Source organism: Pteropus alecto, unplaced genomic scaffold (assembly GCF_000325575.1).
Source record: "Pteropus alecto unplaced genomic scaffold, ASM32557v1 scaffold81, whole genome shotgun sequence".
Lineage (NCBI taxonomy): Eukaryota > Metazoa > Chordata > Mammalia > Chiroptera > Pteropodidae > Pteropus > Pteropus alecto.
Window position 1 is genome coordinate 9,474,619 of NW_006433378.1, and position 19,271 is coordinate 9,493,889.

The 19,271-nt window shown below is 34.3% G+C and overlaps 1 protein-coding gene across 11 annotated transcripts in view; it reads right to left on the reverse strand.

The window, feature by feature from the left end:
• Positions 1 to 4,504: 4,504 nt before the first annotated feature.
• MBNL1 (muscleblind like splicing regulator 1) overlaps positions 4,505 to 19,271 on the reverse strand; it is a 170,766-nt gene continuing 155,999 nt past the window's right edge. For 6 of the 11 annotated variants that reach the window (XM_006908222.3, XM_015586526.2, XM_006908219.3 and 3 more), the window contains 4 exons: positions 14,456 to 14,491; positions 13,674 to 13,768; positions 10,696 to 10,770; positions 4,505 to 7,907 (listed from right to left, as the gene is read on the reverse strand). In XM_006908222.3, the coding sequence (XP_006908284.1) occupies positions 10,714 to 10,770; positions 13,674 to 13,768; positions 14,456 to 14,491 (188 nt within the window). In that variant the 3' untranslated portion in view covers positions 4,505 to 7,907; positions 10,696 to 10,713. The remainder of the gene's footprint in view (positions 7,908 to 10,695; positions 10,771 to 13,673; positions 13,769 to 14,455; positions 14,492 to 19,271) is intronic. The other 5 variants (XM_006908223.3, XM_006908220.3, XM_015586523.2 and 2 more) reach the window with 3 other exon arrangements.

A 19,271-nucleotide genomic window follows, 5' to 3' on the forward strand; every position in this document is an offset into this window, starting at 1 on the left:
CAGTATTCTATATATCTTGTTTGAATCGTTGCTCTGTGAGGTTCTTACCATTCCACCTTAGATCTTGGAGCATAGCCTGGTGCCTGGCAAATAGCTAGGTACTTTTATGTGTGTTTATGGAGCTGAGTCAGTGCTAATTTAAGCATCTAAAATAAACCTATGATAAAATGTAATATGGAAATATTCTAGTGCCACTCAAATATAATTAGAAATATTATTTTGATAAATATAATGAAATATTATAAATATATTGTTTAATGGAACAATTTTCATGATGATGAATGCATCCATTCTATTATTTGATTTTGAGTACATTTTAAATAGAGGGGGAAATTCAAATAGTTAAACTTAGATATGTCTAAACATTTATTTTCAAATCGAGATGCGTTAAGTGTGGTCTGTGATTACGCCATGCTGGAACATGAAATAAAAATTTTCGGAGTGAATCAAAAAGTGCATGATTCTATTTTTGAAATGTTCACTGTGCAGTAATAAGCAGGACCTGTTAGCAAACTACAGGAAGATGAAGTTTCACTACTGAACAGGAAAGATAGAACTATAGATAACACTGAATAGCTTGTACATGGCTGCTTTGAAAGGGATGTGTAACTGAAGAACTAGAATGAAAAGTAAAAGATTAAGTAGATTAAGTGGAGAAATTCTCAAAATGGATAATAATAAAATAGCAATCATAGTTAACATGTATCAGTTGCTTGTTATATGTCGAGCACTATTCCAAGCACTTTATATATAGTAACCCAGTAGTTGCCTTTATAGTAATTAAATCGGAATGTCTGGGGTTAGGGACCCAGCATCAATACTTTTTAAAGATCCCCCAGATAACTCCAATCTGCAGCAAAGACTGGGAACCACTCAACGACCCTGCAAGATAAATATTCTTGTTACTATTTCTAAAGTCAAGCAATATTCAGCCAAGGCTGAAGAGCTGAGAAGTTGAGACATGAATCCAGGTGGTCTGAGTCTAGAGGCCTTGATCGTAACTGCTACATTGCCTTCTTGGTGCTTTTATGCCATTTCTAATGAGTAGCCTTGATTTTTTGTACGTTTAAAGAAATTTTCAATGCACGTCTTTAAAAACATCATTTTAGGTTATACTCTATTCCTAAGTGGTTTGTTTCCTACCAGCTTCTGTGATATTGGCCTCCCTGGGCAGTAACTAACCTTATCATGCACAAGGTTGTCAGAACCAGTCCTTCTCTCTGCCCCAATTTTTTAGCCCCTCCTCCCCCAGATGTTACTACTTTGATTTATCGTTAGAGCCCGCACAAGCCCACGAGTGGTTACACTTGTGAAAGAGGAAGGGGCCCAGTGGCAAAGCAAAGCAGGGCAAGCATTGATGTTCTTCCTGTTAGGAGGCCCCACCCAACCAGTGTCCAGGTTGTGACTGCTAGATGTCAATTACTAAGTCTTTTGTTCAGCCTCTGCTGCAGTCTTCAGTTCCTTGCATGACCTTCTACTTTCATCCTAAACCTAAAGTTAAGCAATATTATGGGACTTCAGGGGTCTAGGTTTTCTGCTTAGCTTTGCCACTCTTACTATATGACTTTGGGCAAGGGAAAGCTTATAATCGCTTCCAGACTCATGTACCATGTGCCATTCTAAATGAACTTTGGAGATCTGCTTGGTTAAATCGCTCTAAACTTAAGTTCAGCATGTACTTCTGTGGACTGTTCACCGATTTCCAGATCTTCAGAGCCACCATGACCACTGGTTTCTAAGTGCCTAGTGTTCTCCTGTGAATGCATCCTGTCTGCAACAGGCCATCTTGGTCGTAGTTATCCCAGTCCAACAATTGCCTTTTGGCTCAGAGTTGGAGGGTATAACTCAACATTTCATTCCCTCACAACAGCTGTTTATCTAGTGCAAGAACACATTTAATAAGCTAGGTACTTGGGCCAGAGGAGTCACGCAGATGTGGGACCCTCCTATGGAGAACATGTTTTCTTCTGTGGTTGCTTTTCTGAGATGTATTCACGATGGTACAGGCATTTGTTGCAATAGTCAAAATTTCTCTCCAGCGATATTGTGCTCATTGCAGTAGAATCACACAAGCCCACCCGAAACTGCAGTTTAACCCAGCCACCGAGCTCTTCTCAGTTCCAAGTTCAGGCGTCCAACATCCCCAGCTCCACCACGGGGCAAAAATGAGGGAGAGTGGCAGTTAGAATTTACATAACAAGCTGGTGGCTCCCAACCACCATGAATAAACCTTGCGGTTTATTCTTTATCTGTCGAAAAAGAAATTCTATGTTTTGTCATTATGAAACCCAACTAGGGAGAAGGGAACTGATCATTCTTGCTTCAGTAAACCGTTTCTGAAAGACCTCAACAGATCACTAAAGGTAACAGATTTTATCTGTGTTCTAACTGCTGCCATTTTTTTTTTCTTAAAATGGTAAATTCAAGGGCAAGCTGTTTTTCTCTATTTCCCCACATTTAGTTCACAAAAGAAAAATATTACATGAACAAAGTAAAATTTCATGAAGCAAAAAGGGAGAAAACAGAGTGATTACTCAGAAGACAAAAAGAATTAAGTCCTACCCCCTTGGTTGGCTAGCCCCCTGGCCCAGGGGCAGGACAGCGCAGCTGAGGATGGGAGTGTCCAGGGAAAGTGCAGACAGCATGGAGAAAGTCAGCATGGGGCTTGGAAGGGGAGTTCCCAAGCCTCACTGAGAATTTGAAGTCTCTAATACCTGAGAAGTTTAGAGGTGTTAAGCTGTGGCCCAACATGGGCTCACATGGCTCGAGGGTAGCTTCAGATTCATAGCCCGTGACAAATGCTGCTGGTGCCAAGGCCCCTTTTAGGGGTGGCTGACAAGAATCATGGAGGCTGGACCAAGGTCAGTGATGGCACAGGGCCACTTTAAAGTCATTTCTGTGAGGTCTGGTGTTGTTTTGACAGATCAAGAGAACTCAGAACAATACTTTGACATTTGAATCTCTATATTGCACATTTTTGGACCTCTTCATGATGTTAATAGTAGACTTTGAATATTGAAAGTAGACATGTTCTAGGTTTTCAAGTTTCCAAATTCTTAAACATCTTATTTTCTTCAGAACACATAGTGGAGCACCTCGAATACTAAAGTGACTGCTGCAGGCTCACCAGAGAATAAAATAATAAGTAGAAAAAAAAAATCTTGTTGCTGAGTGTCCCACAGGTTCACGTATATATTGACTATTTCCTGTACGAAGGAAGCTCCTGTTCAAAAGTGTACCTAAATAAAACTATCGATTTCTATATGTCACCGACCTTCAGGGTCATTTCAAAGTGTGAACTTGGTGAGTGTCTAGGGTCTGTAATGAAATCATAGCTCTAACAAATGATTTTATTTCCCAAGTAAAAAACTGATGACTTCTAAAAAAGGTCCCATCCTGTGAACTGAGGACCCCTAGTGGTCCCTGTAGTAATAACTCCTTCTGAATGATAAATGTCTGGAGAATGAATCAAGCTCAGACGTTTTTAATATGTATGTACATGCTGTTATGATTAATAAAATACAATATCACATAAAGTACTGAAAATATTACAGTGGGATTTCATTATTGTAATTTTTTTCAATTAAAGATATCCAAAGTACTTCCACTAATTGGAGAGATGTTTTGGATATGGATATTTTGATGTTACACAAAAAGGTTGTGAACTCCAGCTTTAGATAAGCATCACTAGGACAGCTATTCTTTTTTTGATAAATGGCACCTTGAATAGTTGGCTCTACTGAGAATAACAGAAATGTTCTATAGAACTCAACCAGTAACAGAATTGTGTTAAGTATAAATAATGTACTGATATTTATTGTGATGTTTAGGAAAAAAGCATTGATTTGCATAGGAGAATCTGTGACATAATGTAGCATAAAGTGATCAAATGAGCAAGTTTCTTCACATTGGAACTTTGGCTTTCCCCGGCTATCTGTAGAAACTGCAAAATGCAAAGCCTGATGGAAAATCAGGCTTCACTTCAACCAAATTTATAAGTCACCATTTAAAAGTTCACACACACTCACACAGGAGTGAGTTATGTCATAGCCTGGCTCAGCTGTGTGTATAAACTAATTATCCCTCTGAATCAAGTGTCATCATTACTTCTTTATGAAAATATTCTCTTAGATTGCTTGATTTCCAGTGTTAATCTTCCTGGGGCAGTCAAGCAAATACAATTTCTTTAATATAAAGACAGTGATATAGAATTTCTTTTTTCTTATAGTGTTATCCCCTGTGCCGAAAACCGTATTAAAGAGCACTTAAAGTGTCAGAGCAAGATTTTTCAGGAAACAAGGGTCATAGGATGGCAATACATCAGGATTCAGAACCTCATTGTTGGTATCAAAGGATAGTTAGTGAGAAAAATAGTGAATGCCTTACTTGCAATCAGTTAAAACTGGATGATGAATTTTCATATCAATATGTTCATAATGACAGACAGGCAAGAGTACTTGAAAGGCGCAAAAATAATTCACTCTTCAATCTCGATACACAAATATACTTAAGAAAGAGAAGTTTTATTAGGGCAATTTCACTTTATTTTTCCATACAGCAAAGTCAACTACTGCAGTAATAATAAAATAAGCATAAAACAAATTGCAGCCCAAGACAAAATACATAATTTTAAGCAACTACAAGCAGAAAGTAAGTTGTGATTACATAATAGTAAAACCAAGCACATCTGTCCTTTCAGCAGATGAAAGCAGGAGGGTTGCTGATAAGTGCAACATTGTAACCAGCTGGAGTGAAGGCTGGCTACACTAATTTATTAAACAAGTGCCCATTATCACATTTGCTTTTTTGAGTGATTCTGAGTTGAAAGTTAAAACCGTGAAATTTGAACTGTTTTTTATTTTTTCACCTGCTGAAAGAACAGGATCTTACAGCAATTAAAAAACAATCACATAACAACTATAGCTACGGTGTGCTGTTTGGTTTGCCTGTTTATGGTTTAAATTTTGTGAAAGTCAATACTTGTTTTGAAGATTTTTTTGTGTGTGAACAATAAACCACTGAAATTGGCAGAAACTGATTTGAATAATATATGTCCTTAGTATAGTTCTTTCTCTCTTTTTTTTTTTTTTTGTTGAACTTTTAAACATGCAGTAGTTTTGAAAAATGTAAGGAATATTTATCCATGATTTCACCTTAATGGTTGAAGTACCTGCTATTTTTGGTAATGATCTTCAGGCAGATTTGGCCCAATGGAGTTTTTGTCAGTCATGAGATCTCGGAAGGATGGCATATCTTTCCAGCTGAAAAAATCCTGGCAAACTACAAGCTGTCCACAAAAAGCAAAGCAACATGTTTGAAGGGGTATGGAGTGCTAACTCTGTGCCACTTTTGCAAGCAATTTTGCTCAGTCTGTCATTTTATTAGCCTTAACAAAACTCCTTGTAATTATAGACGTTTTTATTCAAAATAAGATCTTACTATTATACAGGTTTCTCTCTTGACTATATACAGAAGTGCAAAAAGTCAACCTTCTCTCTAGACGTTCCAACATGCTAAATTGCAGCATAATCAACCCTCAAGAGTTTGCACACACGCTATAATTCTCATTACGTAAACTTTGAGTATTTGGATTATCAACAAAAAGTCCCTTGTTCTATTTATTGATTATGCAGCTTATTTATAACAAGGCCTGATATTCAGGGATTTCAAAAATATTAAACAATACTTTAACATTTGAAATGGATACAGTAGAAAATAAATTTTATTCTAATATCTAGGATCTAGATCTTCTTATAATAACTAATTACAAACAAAATAAATCATCAAAATATTACTCAATTGTCTGCCAGGATTGTTGCGATAGCAACAACTTAACTTCTTACTTAGCAATGATTATATATTTATAAGATATCCATATAAAAGATCTTTGTTCTTTTAATGAAAACTAGACAAGAACTAACAATGACTGACATTCTTACATTTTAATATTAAATCAGCAAAATATAAATCATTTAGTTAACAATAATACGAATATTCATGACACTACATGTAATTCAAAACTGAGTATGTTATGAAGGAAAAACTACTTTAATTTTTTTTTGTATTTTGAAAAATTCATCAGTAAAATCTAATAAAACAAGAGTCTATAAACTGAAATGGTATTCAATTGTTAATAGAAAATGAAATCTAATAAATGTAGGAAATGAAAAACTACATTTTAACAAGAAAAATAAGTAATATTCTATGATGTAACTAACTACAATAACATGTGAAGTCACCATTACTCTCTTAACACGATTGAAATTACATTGGTGTGGGTTCCAACCCGTAATGTAATAATCTAAGGCTTTAATAGATGTACAGTACAATCAGTAAAATCAACACATCAGTCTTATATTAGAAAGCATCTCTCTCAAGCATAAAAACTTGCAGTAAACTTGGAAGTATGGAAAGTTCTATAACAGAACTTTCACTTCTCCCATTCCATAACTACCAGTGACCTGGCCCCTACTTCAGCAATTTTTAGAACTGCTGAACAGAGCAAAAATATCCTTTACTAGCTGCAACATCCAAACCACAAAAAAGGAATTCCTTTGGATGAATCCATTCTTAAAAACTGAATGCACATCTATTTTTTTTTTTTTTAATTTTGTAAAAGGCTTTCTAAGGCTATAAGCAGTTAATCTGAACAAAACAAAACAAATCACATATAAAATTCACCCATGTACTTAACCCACCCAATTACTAGGTTAATTAAACATTTCCCATTTTCATATTTTGGTTTATCATGCATCTGATGACAGTGCTGCTCTCTTCTTTGTTTAGAGTCACTATTTTAAATGTGACTGTGATGAAGCATTTAAGCAAACGTGAAACCATTTTTGCAAAGCATTTATAGTCTTTTGACTTTTGACAGAGCTATAAATAGAAGCAAAATAATTTCCTCAAACTTTTTTTGTTATCGTGTCTCAGAAATGGCATATCCCTTTTGAATAACATGTTATACAGTATAGTATGCATAAATATTATACTACAATGCATTAAAATAATTTTTATATATATCTACTATATATATCTCCAGTATGTGTGAGTTTATCTGCATTGAGAGAATTTGTGTTGTGCTGTCTATTGTTACTGTAAAGTTAAATTGGCCATTTCTGAGACAGCTTTGGTTTCAAAAAAAAAAAAAAAAAAAAGAATGGTGCCCTTTGACTGATTAGTACTAGCAAATAAGCAACAAAATGTGGCTCTGAAAACAATAACACTGAAGAAATAATACTCTAATTTGATGTACAGTCTATGGCACTTCATGAGAATCCTTAACAACATGGTACTTAAAGCCATGATGTGCTTTAAAAGATACACAGTTGTGGTTTTGCTTGGCACATTCATCTCTGTCAGATCCCTCCCTCACCACATCTTACAATCTATTACATTAAAAATATTACTCTTAAACAAAAATGACTGTGCATGCACGCTCTCATCTATAATGGCAATTTTAAATACAAGGTGCACCTTTGTTATTTGTAAACCTTGAAAGAAATAAACTTATTTTTAAAAAATTATATCTTGGTCTACAGACGTACCAATACATAATAGAGTCATGGTTACACCATAGTCTGTCTTTTCAAGATGGCATGAATATATAGGAAACTAATTAGGTATGCATATTTTAATGCATAACTCTGTGCTAGAAAAGAAAGACAATGTTGTTCTTTTAGACAGGAATATCACCTCAGCACAAATATCAATTAAATGTACAAAGTGTATAGGCAACAGTGTGCAGTGGATTTCCATGTTGTCTTTTCTTCTGGTTAACATGCAATATGTGGATGTCTTGTGGCTGAGGGGTTTTTGTGTGTGTTGCTTGACGGTATATACAATATGGCTAATGACCTCGTCCTTTACTCTAACCAAGCACACTGTCCTTTCCTCTTTAGTATGATCTATAAGGGAAAAAGAGATAATCTTTGTTAAAACAGACAATATCTAAAAGCAGTTTCCAAAATATATTTAGTATGAAAATTCTATTTCTTGATCGAAAGTGTGAACATGTACATTATTATACTATCTTCATATAAAAACAAAAACACGTCACAAGTATAAATGGATCTAAATTTATTTATCATCTCTATGAGAATAAAATTAGATGTAGAGCTTAATAAAATTGTAGACTCTGCTCAAACACCACTCAATACTAAGCTAAAAGTGTAAAATAAATTTGCAGAATCAAGGGGTATACTATACTGGAGCTCTTTTTTAGTACTATCATTGTTGAGCAGAATTTAAACTCACTTTATTTCTCCTCTAAAGTTTAATAGGTTTCAAGAGTAATGATTTGGCCTACAAAATTAAAATTCATGCAACAAGTCATGTTAAAAGAGTCATGATTCTATTAAACATGATTCACGATCAAACGGTTCCTGACTTAACAATGGTTCGAGTTAAGGTTTTTTGACTTTATGATGGTACGAAAATGATAATCACTTAGTAGAAACTAGCTAGGCTAACCTACGGTGTTCAGTAGGTTAGGTGTACTAAATGCATTTTTGACTTAGGATATTTTCAGTTTGTAATGGGGTTTATCGAGACGTAACCCCACCATAAGTCGAGGAGCATCTATATTTGGGTGCTTCAATAACACATATGTGTTTGGGGAAAAAAAAAATGATACTCAAGTTACTGTTTTGAATAAAGCTGAAAGTGATTTTTTTTCCTAAAGCCAAGAAAAATAAATATAATTCCTTATGCTCCTGATGAAAAAAGGTTGAATAGATATTACGTTGTACTTGTAAAAAGCTCCAGTTTTCATATGAAATTTGTTCTCAGAGAACAAATTCTCAGAGAATCTTTACATATTAAAAGTATACTTTAGAATACAACCTTGAGAATGAAATAAAGCACCATTTTGCTATACTCGAAACCTAATTTAAATATTGCAACATTTCCTGAAAATGAACAATCATATTATATAAACAGAGCATTAAGAGCCTAAGTTTCAACATAGACAAATCCACTGGTTCCCTGATTATTGGCCTTATGGCCATTTGTTATCTTTTTTTTTTTTTTTCAACTGGATTACTAAGAAATAGGACATAGTTACATACCTACGAAACATACCCAATTGACTACAAAAGCTTGAAACAGATTTTAACATGTCAAAAGAATTCTTCTTCTAAACCTACATACTACAAAGTAATGTGCTTATTCAAAAATGTGGCTATCATTTAGAATAATGAAATTTACTATCAGAACTGCATAGAGAGCTTATAAAACAGACCAAAAAAAATCATTTAATTCATGATTGCAGCATGTCTTTGGTAATACATCTCAGAAGGAGTCTATCACTTCTTCTTAAATGGCTCTCAGAATGTGTCTATCCTCTCTTGCATGAGCTCAACTTCTGTCCACCCCTTGTTATGGATTATTAACACCAGAGTCTCTAAATTGGTTCTCTGCTACATCTCTTGACTCAACACACTGTCCCTTTTATAAGGCCCAAACTCCTCCCTTCTCACTATAACAAACTACATTGTCCAAATTCACTTACTTTCTGACTCTGTTGGGAGAGTTGCTCCTTCTTTGCTCCAAAAGAAATTTGTTCAAACCTCTCTTATTTTAATAATGCGCAAAAAATTTTCATTTTAACCTTATTGTCTAGTCATCTTTATTTCACTGACATGCGAACTAACTCATAGTAGCACCAAAAAGTCATTTGTAAATGTGTTAATGAAGAGATACATGAATGAAAGGGAGCAACAAAGAATAATCACCCATCTTATTTACCAGATCCAGTTTTAAATGTTGTAGCTCTTTTTTAATACAAAAAAATAATTACTTAATATACTTCTGAACACATATAATAACTTGGGTGTATGCATATTGAATAAAATATAACTTCTAAAGATGAAAACAGCCACCTTTGCAAGTATGTAAGTCAATGTACCTGAAGGCAAACCACCAGACCTTCAAACCATTTTTAAGAAATGGCAACATTTTCAGAATTATATGATCCTCCAGGATGACTGTACCTAAAGTTCATTTGGATATGTAGATATGTGTGTATGAATATATGTATGTGTAAATATTTATTTAAAGTCAGGCTCTTTACATTTTAAAGACCTTGTGGGTGGTGAAGCATGGGGTGAAGTTGGGACATGTTCTCATACAGGATTTTGCAAAAAAATTTAAAAATAAAATAAACGATGATCAACAGAAGGAATCAGGAAACTACTGCCTGTGAGCCAAATCCGGCCTGCTGCCTAATTTTGCAAATAAAGTTTTATTGGAACACAGCCGCGTCCTTTCATTTACACATTGTTTCTGGTTGCTTTCATGCTACAACAGCAGAGTTGAGTAGCTGTAACAGAAAAGAGCAGCAACAGAAACCAGATAGCCCACACAGAAAAAAATATTTACTATCTGGTCTTTTAAGAAAAAGTTTGCCAGCCTCTAATCTACTCCTTCTATCTAGTTTTAAATCACATTTATTCTTTATACTTGTTTATTTCTAATATGAATTAAAAATAAAGTTTACTTTCCCTAAGTATTATGTATATTTAAGTGAAATTAACATATTTATTACAAACTTGTATGATAAAATTCCTCATAACCCATCTAAGATAAAAATGTATTTTCTCTGAAAATTTGCAAAAAAATTCTTAATTGCATTACACAGTTGTTATCTTAAAAAACCACCACGAATATATACTATGTATTACATAATAAACTTACTGTTTAGTGATGACAATTCTACATCTGGGTAACATACTTGTGGCTAGTCAGATGTTCGGCAGATATTATGGGTATCTAGCAAATAAAAAATTATTTAATGAATGACCATGCAAGCAAGCCAACAACCAAAAGATGAAAACATTTTAATATTAAATTTTTTAAGAAAAGTGAAATTCAGCTGTGAGGTGATAGTCCTTATCTGGTCAACGTAATAGTAAGTTAATGTAAACTTAATGCCAAAGTAGCAACTCATTTTTTAATCTTTGTGTTAATTACTATTCTATAAATGTTATTGGTTTTTAGGAAGAGAAGTAAAACTATCAAAATTTCATGCAGAGCAGTAATTGAAAGAAGCCCTTTTTGTTGGCCTACACACACACGCGCGCACACACACACACACTCTATGGTTTCGGTTATTCGGTAATCTAGAAATCAAAATAGGAAATGTCGTGCCTATTTTTGTGCAACCAATTTTTAACATTTTTTGTTCAACTTATGGTGTCTAACTCTTGTTTCCCAATTCAAAATACCAGGTAGGAATTATAGAGGAGTATTTAAAAAAAAACGGGGTAAGAGCATAAATTTACGTCGCAACCTATTTCTGAATCCTGATTGCACAACTTATTGTATTTCAAGTGGGCAAGAGAATTATAGTCCCCAAAGTCAAGAACTGCCAATTTGTAGCCCGAGTCGCCTCCAGCCCACCAGAATTATGGCTGCTAACCTAGAGAGGCAGCACGATAGATTAAGGCCATCAGAGGGCTGAAATCACAGGTTCTAGCACTAATAATCCATTTCCTGACTGTGCAACCTTGAGCAGAGCATTTAATTACTTATGCTTAAGTTACTTCATCTATAATATGGCACTAACCCCATTTCAGCAAGGTTGATGGGGGAAGAGTGAAATCACAAACATAAAGGCATTTTGTCATTGTTGTTGTTTCAATTTAGATATCCTAGACTAATTCAACATAGTACAATCCACAGTCTGGAGTGTAAATTAATATGTTTCTATTTTATTTCCATTTCTCAGTTGACATCTTTACACAATTTTACAGCATTGGCAAATGGCACGAAAATGTGCTCCAAGCATAATGAAGCTTCTCATACCATTTTTCCTGCTGCTGCAGGACAGGATGTTGCACCCAACTGTGTAGAAGCATCAAGGATGGGGCTGTCGAAACATACCAAGGACCTTCAACACCACCAATCGATGCAGATGAAGGGCCAGCTATAAACTTCTGCATGCATGCAGGCTGCATTTTGTGGCATCAGCTATTTCCAGCATCGCTAATGTACTGTAGGCATATACATATGTATGTATATGTAGATATAATATATGTGTGTATATATATATCCATTCCCTTTTCTTTCTTTTGGTTGTAAAACAGTATGAAGATCCAAGATTATGCATGAAATGGTCACAGCACAATGCAAAAAGTAAAGTGTCCCCTACAATCCAGGTGGCCAAGGGCATGTTGAAATTTGCTTTGCTATAGTTCTGCTTACACCAGCAATTCTACAGTCATACATGGTACACACAAGAGAGTTCAGCATCACTGACCTACACCATAAATGGATTGCATTGAATCAATTAAGAAATTTCTACCATTGATTATTACTTACTAACATGCCACATATGCACAATCTAGCATTCTTGTAAATGAGTCTGATGTGTTAACATAAATCCAGGGCTATTTTGACAAGTTTCAGAAAAACTAATGATCTTTGCCAAGACATGTTTAAAGCTTGCTTGAAACTTTAAGATACATTCCTTTGGCACACTGCTTTTGAATATTTTTAATGGCTATACTAATAACTTACAGTTCTTCTTCAACAGTACATGGTGTATTACAGAAACAAGGTGGCTACTCCTCACAGCAATAACTACAAATTTAGATGGCACTTAATTGGTCTTCTCTGCCCAAGGGGCCACATGTTGATTCTCATATGATACTAGTTCTTTTGAGATTCATTTGGCTACATTTTACTTCAGTCTGTGGGTTATCTAAAATTTGATTTGGCTCTAAATTTTTTCATATGCTATTAACCCTATTCAACTTCACTTTCATAACAAACATATTTGTATATTCAAGCCAAAATCTACTTTACATAAATTTGACTTTAATTCAACCAGTATTTTTTAGAACATAACTTTAAATAGGATCAGAAACTGCTCGATGAATCAATGTCAATTTTTAAAGTCATTCTTGTACATCATAAAATTTAAATTTCTGAAACAGATCCCTTTTACTTAAAAGTAATCTGTGTAATTGTTACTCTATAAACTTTTATTGGACACAGAATGAATCAATTTACCATATTTGATGTCTTTTTTTTTTTCCCCTTTATAACTCCCCAACATTTATGCTGGGTAATTATAGAAATAAAAGCACTTAGGATTTTTTTTTTTTTAACTTAAAGCATTGAGAATCAAAACTTGGACACGAATTTAATTTATTTTGAATATACAATCTGCTTATCAAATAAATAAAACTATAATAAATTTATAACAAACTATTTACAAGAGTGGTCATTTGTGGCATATGTTACACATTTAAATATTTTGCTTTTTATTAAGAATTGAGGCAAGAATTGAGAAATTATATATATACCAAATGGTATAATAAAAACCTTAAAATTACCTACGTTTTTGATTGGTCAAAATAACCTGCAGGATTGGTTGAGATCAAATGAGAATTGCTTGTGTAAATATCATTTTAGTAGCTTTAGAAATGGAGCTGCGACAACTTTGGAGCACTTATAAATGGCAAAAAAGCATTCTGCTGCTCATCATAGAGAGAATGTGTAGGCCAACAAGAGGTATCTTTGAAACCCCATGCTATTAAACACCCATTATAGCCCTCACGTACACACGATTCCCACTGACCTCAATGGGGAATCCATGTGCGTAAGGGCTGTTGGATTGAGCCCTATTAGAGTTGGTTTTTAAGAAACAAAGCTGTAAATTAGCAAACCTGGTTGGCTGTGGCTGTTGCAGCGAAGGGAACACTTGTGGCAGATGTTGTTGCTGCGGACACAGTGGCTGGCGTAGCACCGTGCACCATGGGAACTTTCGGAGGGAAAATCATATAAGCAAACATACAGAAGAGTGTAGCAATATGGAAACCATGGCAACATGGAGGAGATAATTGGGCATGGTATTTATCACAGCAATAAGCCATGTGACGGGACATCATCACCAGCGAGTGACATGCAATCACAGCGCAAAGCAGGACAACATTCCAAGGAGAGAAGGGGAAGGGAGATGAAAGAGAAAAAAAAGGGGAAAAAAAGCTTGTTACCATCAAATCAAGAAAATTGACACAAACAGGCTTAATTTGCTAAGTCAAAAACAAGAATTTTATATAGTGTTCATAGTCAGACATTCAAAATCTAAGTCAAAATACAGGTATTTATTTCATATATACAGTTATCTGTTTGAATGAAAGTAATTTTTCTTATTTACTGTTATAAAAATACACAATGTATTACTTTTACAATAGATTTTTTTTTTTTACACACCAGAACTCATAGTCCAATCAAAATCCACCAAAGGTGACTAAAGGAAACTTGTGTGTAAAGAAAACATTTATGTGAGTCCATGTCAATTAAATAGAAATGACATTTAATTGACAGGTGTTAGTAAAAGGGAAATGGACTTGCCCAATAGATATAAGTTAAACTTAGCAGTGGATTTTGAGGGGCTGTGAGGTGCACCATAGATTTAAGATAATCAAGAAACAAAGCTGGCACCTACCAACACTTGTAGCGGGTGTCATGCACAATATTGAGCCTGCCCATCATGCATTGCAACAGGAAGGTGGATTTGAAAAGGGAAAAGAATTAAAACATCCCATCACACGTGTAATTAGGAAATTCATTTGAACAAAGAAGAAAAATTGTTATTATGGGAACAGTGGCATGTAACTGTCAGCACAATCAAATCATACAATAGCACAGTGATCAATTAGAACTAGTCTCAAGTGAAGAATAAAAGCCAGTTTAACTGTGTGCTGGTACACTTTGTTTCTCCTAACTGCTGCCTATAAATAAAAGTCTTTTGGAAAAAAATTTAAACCTGCCTAATTCTTTTAAAACTAATACTGTAATTTCGTTTTAATCTGGTTACTAGCCATCTGGCAACTTTGCTATTTCTGACTTTAACATATGAATGTGTTAATGTTTTCTTTATATTGAGCATGAGTTAGATAATTAGAAATATTATTTATTATTAAAATGCTAAGTAATTCAATGCACAAAACTGACTTAACAATGTAATGAAACCAAAACATTCATTTTCTTTCCCTTGGTTTTATTTTCCTGTTCATTGTAGCAGCAATCACACAGACATGGAAGAGGTTGTGATCATTCATACAAGAATTTTATTTGGAGGGATACCAAGCAATAAATTATGCATAAAGAGAAAGTGAAACTTCTGCACTGCCTTAGCTTGGAATTTAAATGTAGGAAGAATATTTAGAGGGGATATATTTTCTCATCTTTCGAATTGGTTTACTTAGTAGGTATCTGAAAAAACAAACTGATTTTCATTGCTGGTTCAGATTCTCAGGACTTCTTGGAATAGCAAATATTCTACAAAATTTCACACACAAAAAAATTGGTAATTGACTTAAAAAAACCTGAATGGGAGAAAATGAAGACACATATATCACATTTGGGGTGTTAGCACTGATGTTCACAGTTGCTCAACCATAATGTTAAATTAATATTACATATGTAGTCCCTGTTCTCTTTGACACATACACATTGAAAAATCTAATTTATTTTACCAAAATAGGGTACTTTCCTACATACAGAACCACTGTTCTTTCTATGAGATTATTTTAGACTTCTAGATTTTAAAATATCAAATGATTTTAGACTTCTATCTAAATCTTGGCACATCCTATTTAAATACTAGCAGCTTCTGGGATGAACATTTGTTAGAAAAATATCTGCCAATTGAGTCTTGTCAGAGATGGCCCTACAAAACAAAGCTGCTATTGAGAACCCCAGATTACTTAACTAGCATCCCTGTAACAGCTGCAATTAGTCTGTTATCACAATTAGACTGTGATACAATAATCAGTGATTAAACTCGGTAATGGAGCTAAGGCAACATCCTCTCAGGTGGAGTACCATTACAGCGTTATTTACGACACTTGAAAATCTCTATCATTTGCTACAACTTCCGAGTCAAAGACATGTGAAAGACAACAAAAACAAACCAGTAATAACAAAGACGTTAATTTGAGACAGTAGAGCAAGCCAAAATGAATACTGTAATACTGGGTCTAGATCTCGTGAAATCATTATCCTCTAATGGTAGGGCAGGAGGACTGAGAAAGAGAGGATGAAAAGGTGAATGAAAAACAGTAACGTGATATTTTGGGAATATTAAAGCCAATTTAAATATTGTACAGGTTATATGTTTTAAATTAATTATTTATTATTATGCTGCAATTTGCCTATTATATTTCATCCCATGCATAATTAAGCCTGCACATGCTGAAAATGAATCAAACTTACCCTATCTCTCTAAAGCCCTGAAGCTTTTATGATTTGAATTTTAGTTTGAGTTATCTTCCTCATTACCATTATAACCAATGCACACAGTTTGGAGAAGGATTTGCGGCAAATAAACATAAGGCAGCAATGAAAATACTAGCCAGGGTGCAATAACTTACAAATATAAAGACATAATGCTGTAGGACCCACTTACCAAAAACAAAAATCACTTTTGAAATGACCAGAATATCCATCTTTACATCAAATGGGCTGATTTATTAATAATGATGCATGAGTAGCCAATTAATTTTTTTCCTCAGTTTTCAGCATGAGGCCAAATTTAAGTGAATGCATTTGCTAATTTCGAATTTTCCCTATGATGATATTTGCATAGCAGAATAATATGTTTCTGAAAAATGCATTACTTTAATTACATGACTTTTTAAATTAAATTTTTTGATCGATCTATCTGAAAATGTAGGAAAAATAATGCAAAAAATTTACAAATGAGATGTCGGCACAGTTAAAATTACTTCAAAGAGAGAAGAGAAAGAAGTAGAAGAAAAAGAATTATAATAGAGATTTGGTTGGAGGTTCGAATCTAGATGTGATAATTAAAGCCTACTTAGGTATATTATGATAAGAATTATAAAGCTGACAAGGTCTTCTAAAAATAATTTATATCTTCTAGAACTAGAAGTTTATAATCAATTGAAATATTCTCAAAATTGATATTCAAAGAGCCACAGCTTCATATAACTTATTCCTGTTTCTACTAAATCTATTAAATTCTATTCTATTGCACTATTAAATTCAAGAAATAACAAATAAAACTTAGTGCTTACTATGCTTTAGGCATTATTCTAAACTCTTAGACCTGACTGTAAAAGTGCTTTAAGAGAACGTGCTATCATTTAAACATAACCCTATAAAATAATTATCATAATTATCTCTATTTTACAGACAGAAAAATACCAATGTATAGAGTGATTATAATTTGTGGATTTAATTAAGAGCTGGATTTAAATTTCCAAGCCTGATTTATAATCATGCTAAATTTCAAGGAAACTGTCTGTATTAATTTTGTTACTTATAATAAAAGTGAAAATCTTTGTTTTATTTTCTTTCTGTAAAAACAACCCCAAACTCTTGAAACTCTCTTCCCTTCCCCCGCCAAGAAAGTTTCCCAGACTTTTCTTTCCTTTTATCTGGTAGATCTGCAATGCAAGCCAAAGCTGAAGTTGCTTGAAACAAACTTATTTTTAGATTTTTTAAAATCATAAACCTACACTGATTGAAGGCAATATGCTTGGAGAAGAGAACAGAGGTGTGGTTCTGAGGATGGCAGGTAGACAAAAATGGTGAGGGATTGCAGAGAGAAAAATTCAAGACTCTGAGGAGGAAGGCGGTCTGCAGGGTCCACATGTAGTTAGGCACGTAGTCTGTTCGTTCACTACAGCCCTGCAGGCAGCGAGCAGGCTTTCAATGAAATGGGCTCTTTTGAACAAAATGTGTGAAATAATTTAGCCTAGGCAATAGGGAATTATGGGACTTGGAACTAGAGAGAGTATGTACAATTTTAAATTATTTGCATTTTGTTTTTATTTATACATTCTTAGACAAATATTTCTAGATTCTAGATTTATCCCTTGGGTCTTAAGTTTGCAATCCCTAGTGTAAATAGTGGGACGCTATGTGGCATACAATAAGTGTTTGCTGATTGAATGAATAGATAGATAGATAGATGGATGGATGGGTACATTTCTGGGTTGGTGGATGGAAGACAGTTAAGAATAGAAGGAAGGAGAGAAGAAGGGAGGGAGAGAGTGAAGCATAGATGTTTGGAAGAATGAATAGATGCGTAGATGATGGATAGATGGGTAGATGCTACATAACTCCAATTTTGTTCTTAAAAGCTACGGTATACAGCTTTTCTTAAATTAGCTGACTGGCTTGCCACTAAACCCTGATCTTTTGCCAGCGACCTAGTCTGTATACATCGTCACCTACTCTAAGGATTTAGCCAACCATACTTCACTAGTTGCTCTGATCATATAATTCTTCTGTATGTCTGCAGAATAATCTAGACTTTGGAAAATGAACTTCCCTTTCCCCCAGGTATTATATATGAGATTACATTTGAATTTGTGGTAGGATGAATTTCCTATATATATCTCAAGGGGTATTTTAAAAAATTGAATTAGTTGACAAAATTTAAAAATTGGGAGATTTCACATATAAAGCATCCAAATGTCCAGAGTATCTGGAAACAAATCATAAGATGTGGCAACACTGGGCATCAGGGCCACTGCATTAGGTTGTGCAAATTTGTACAACCATCCCTTGTTCAGATAAACTTTAAAGTCAGTGGAGCCACAAAGGGCGTGCAGTGTACAACAGGTACAACCTGCCAGGCACATATTCCTCTGGGGCAATGAAAGGCTATGCCTGAATGCTGACTGTCCTTTTTAGATTGGGCCTGTGCTCCCCAGTAACTGCCGGACCCCATGGTTCTCAATTTATTTCTTGCTTCACTTGTTTATGTTTCCTGTCTGGCCTCTGAGGCATTTGCATTTACATTGTCTGCCTTAGATTTCTCTCCTTTCTAGCTGTCTGACCAGGAGATTTGGCAGAAGTAGAGATGGGCTATCTAGCCATTCTAACCTTTAAAAGTCATAGGGCCAATTTTTATGCACACAGGCACATATCACAAATAACACAAATATTTTTAAAGAATGATGGAGGCAGTATCTATTTCTGATTATGAGACTAATAAAGGTTAACCAGCAGCTTAAGCCCTTTAAAACTGGGTTACGAATAAATGTTATTTTATTTTACTATTACAATTTTATATCCCATTGATTATAAATATCAAGAACAAAATATCTCATACAAAATTCATAAAAATGCAAATATATCTTGAATTTTTCAGCATGTTTTAATATATTGTGGCAGATTTTATTTAAATCAACAATGCGTATTTTGTAGAACAGGGATAAACATGATTCTGATTTATAAATGTATTTATCGTTTTTCTCTGACTTGATCTTTTTTTGCTCTGCTCT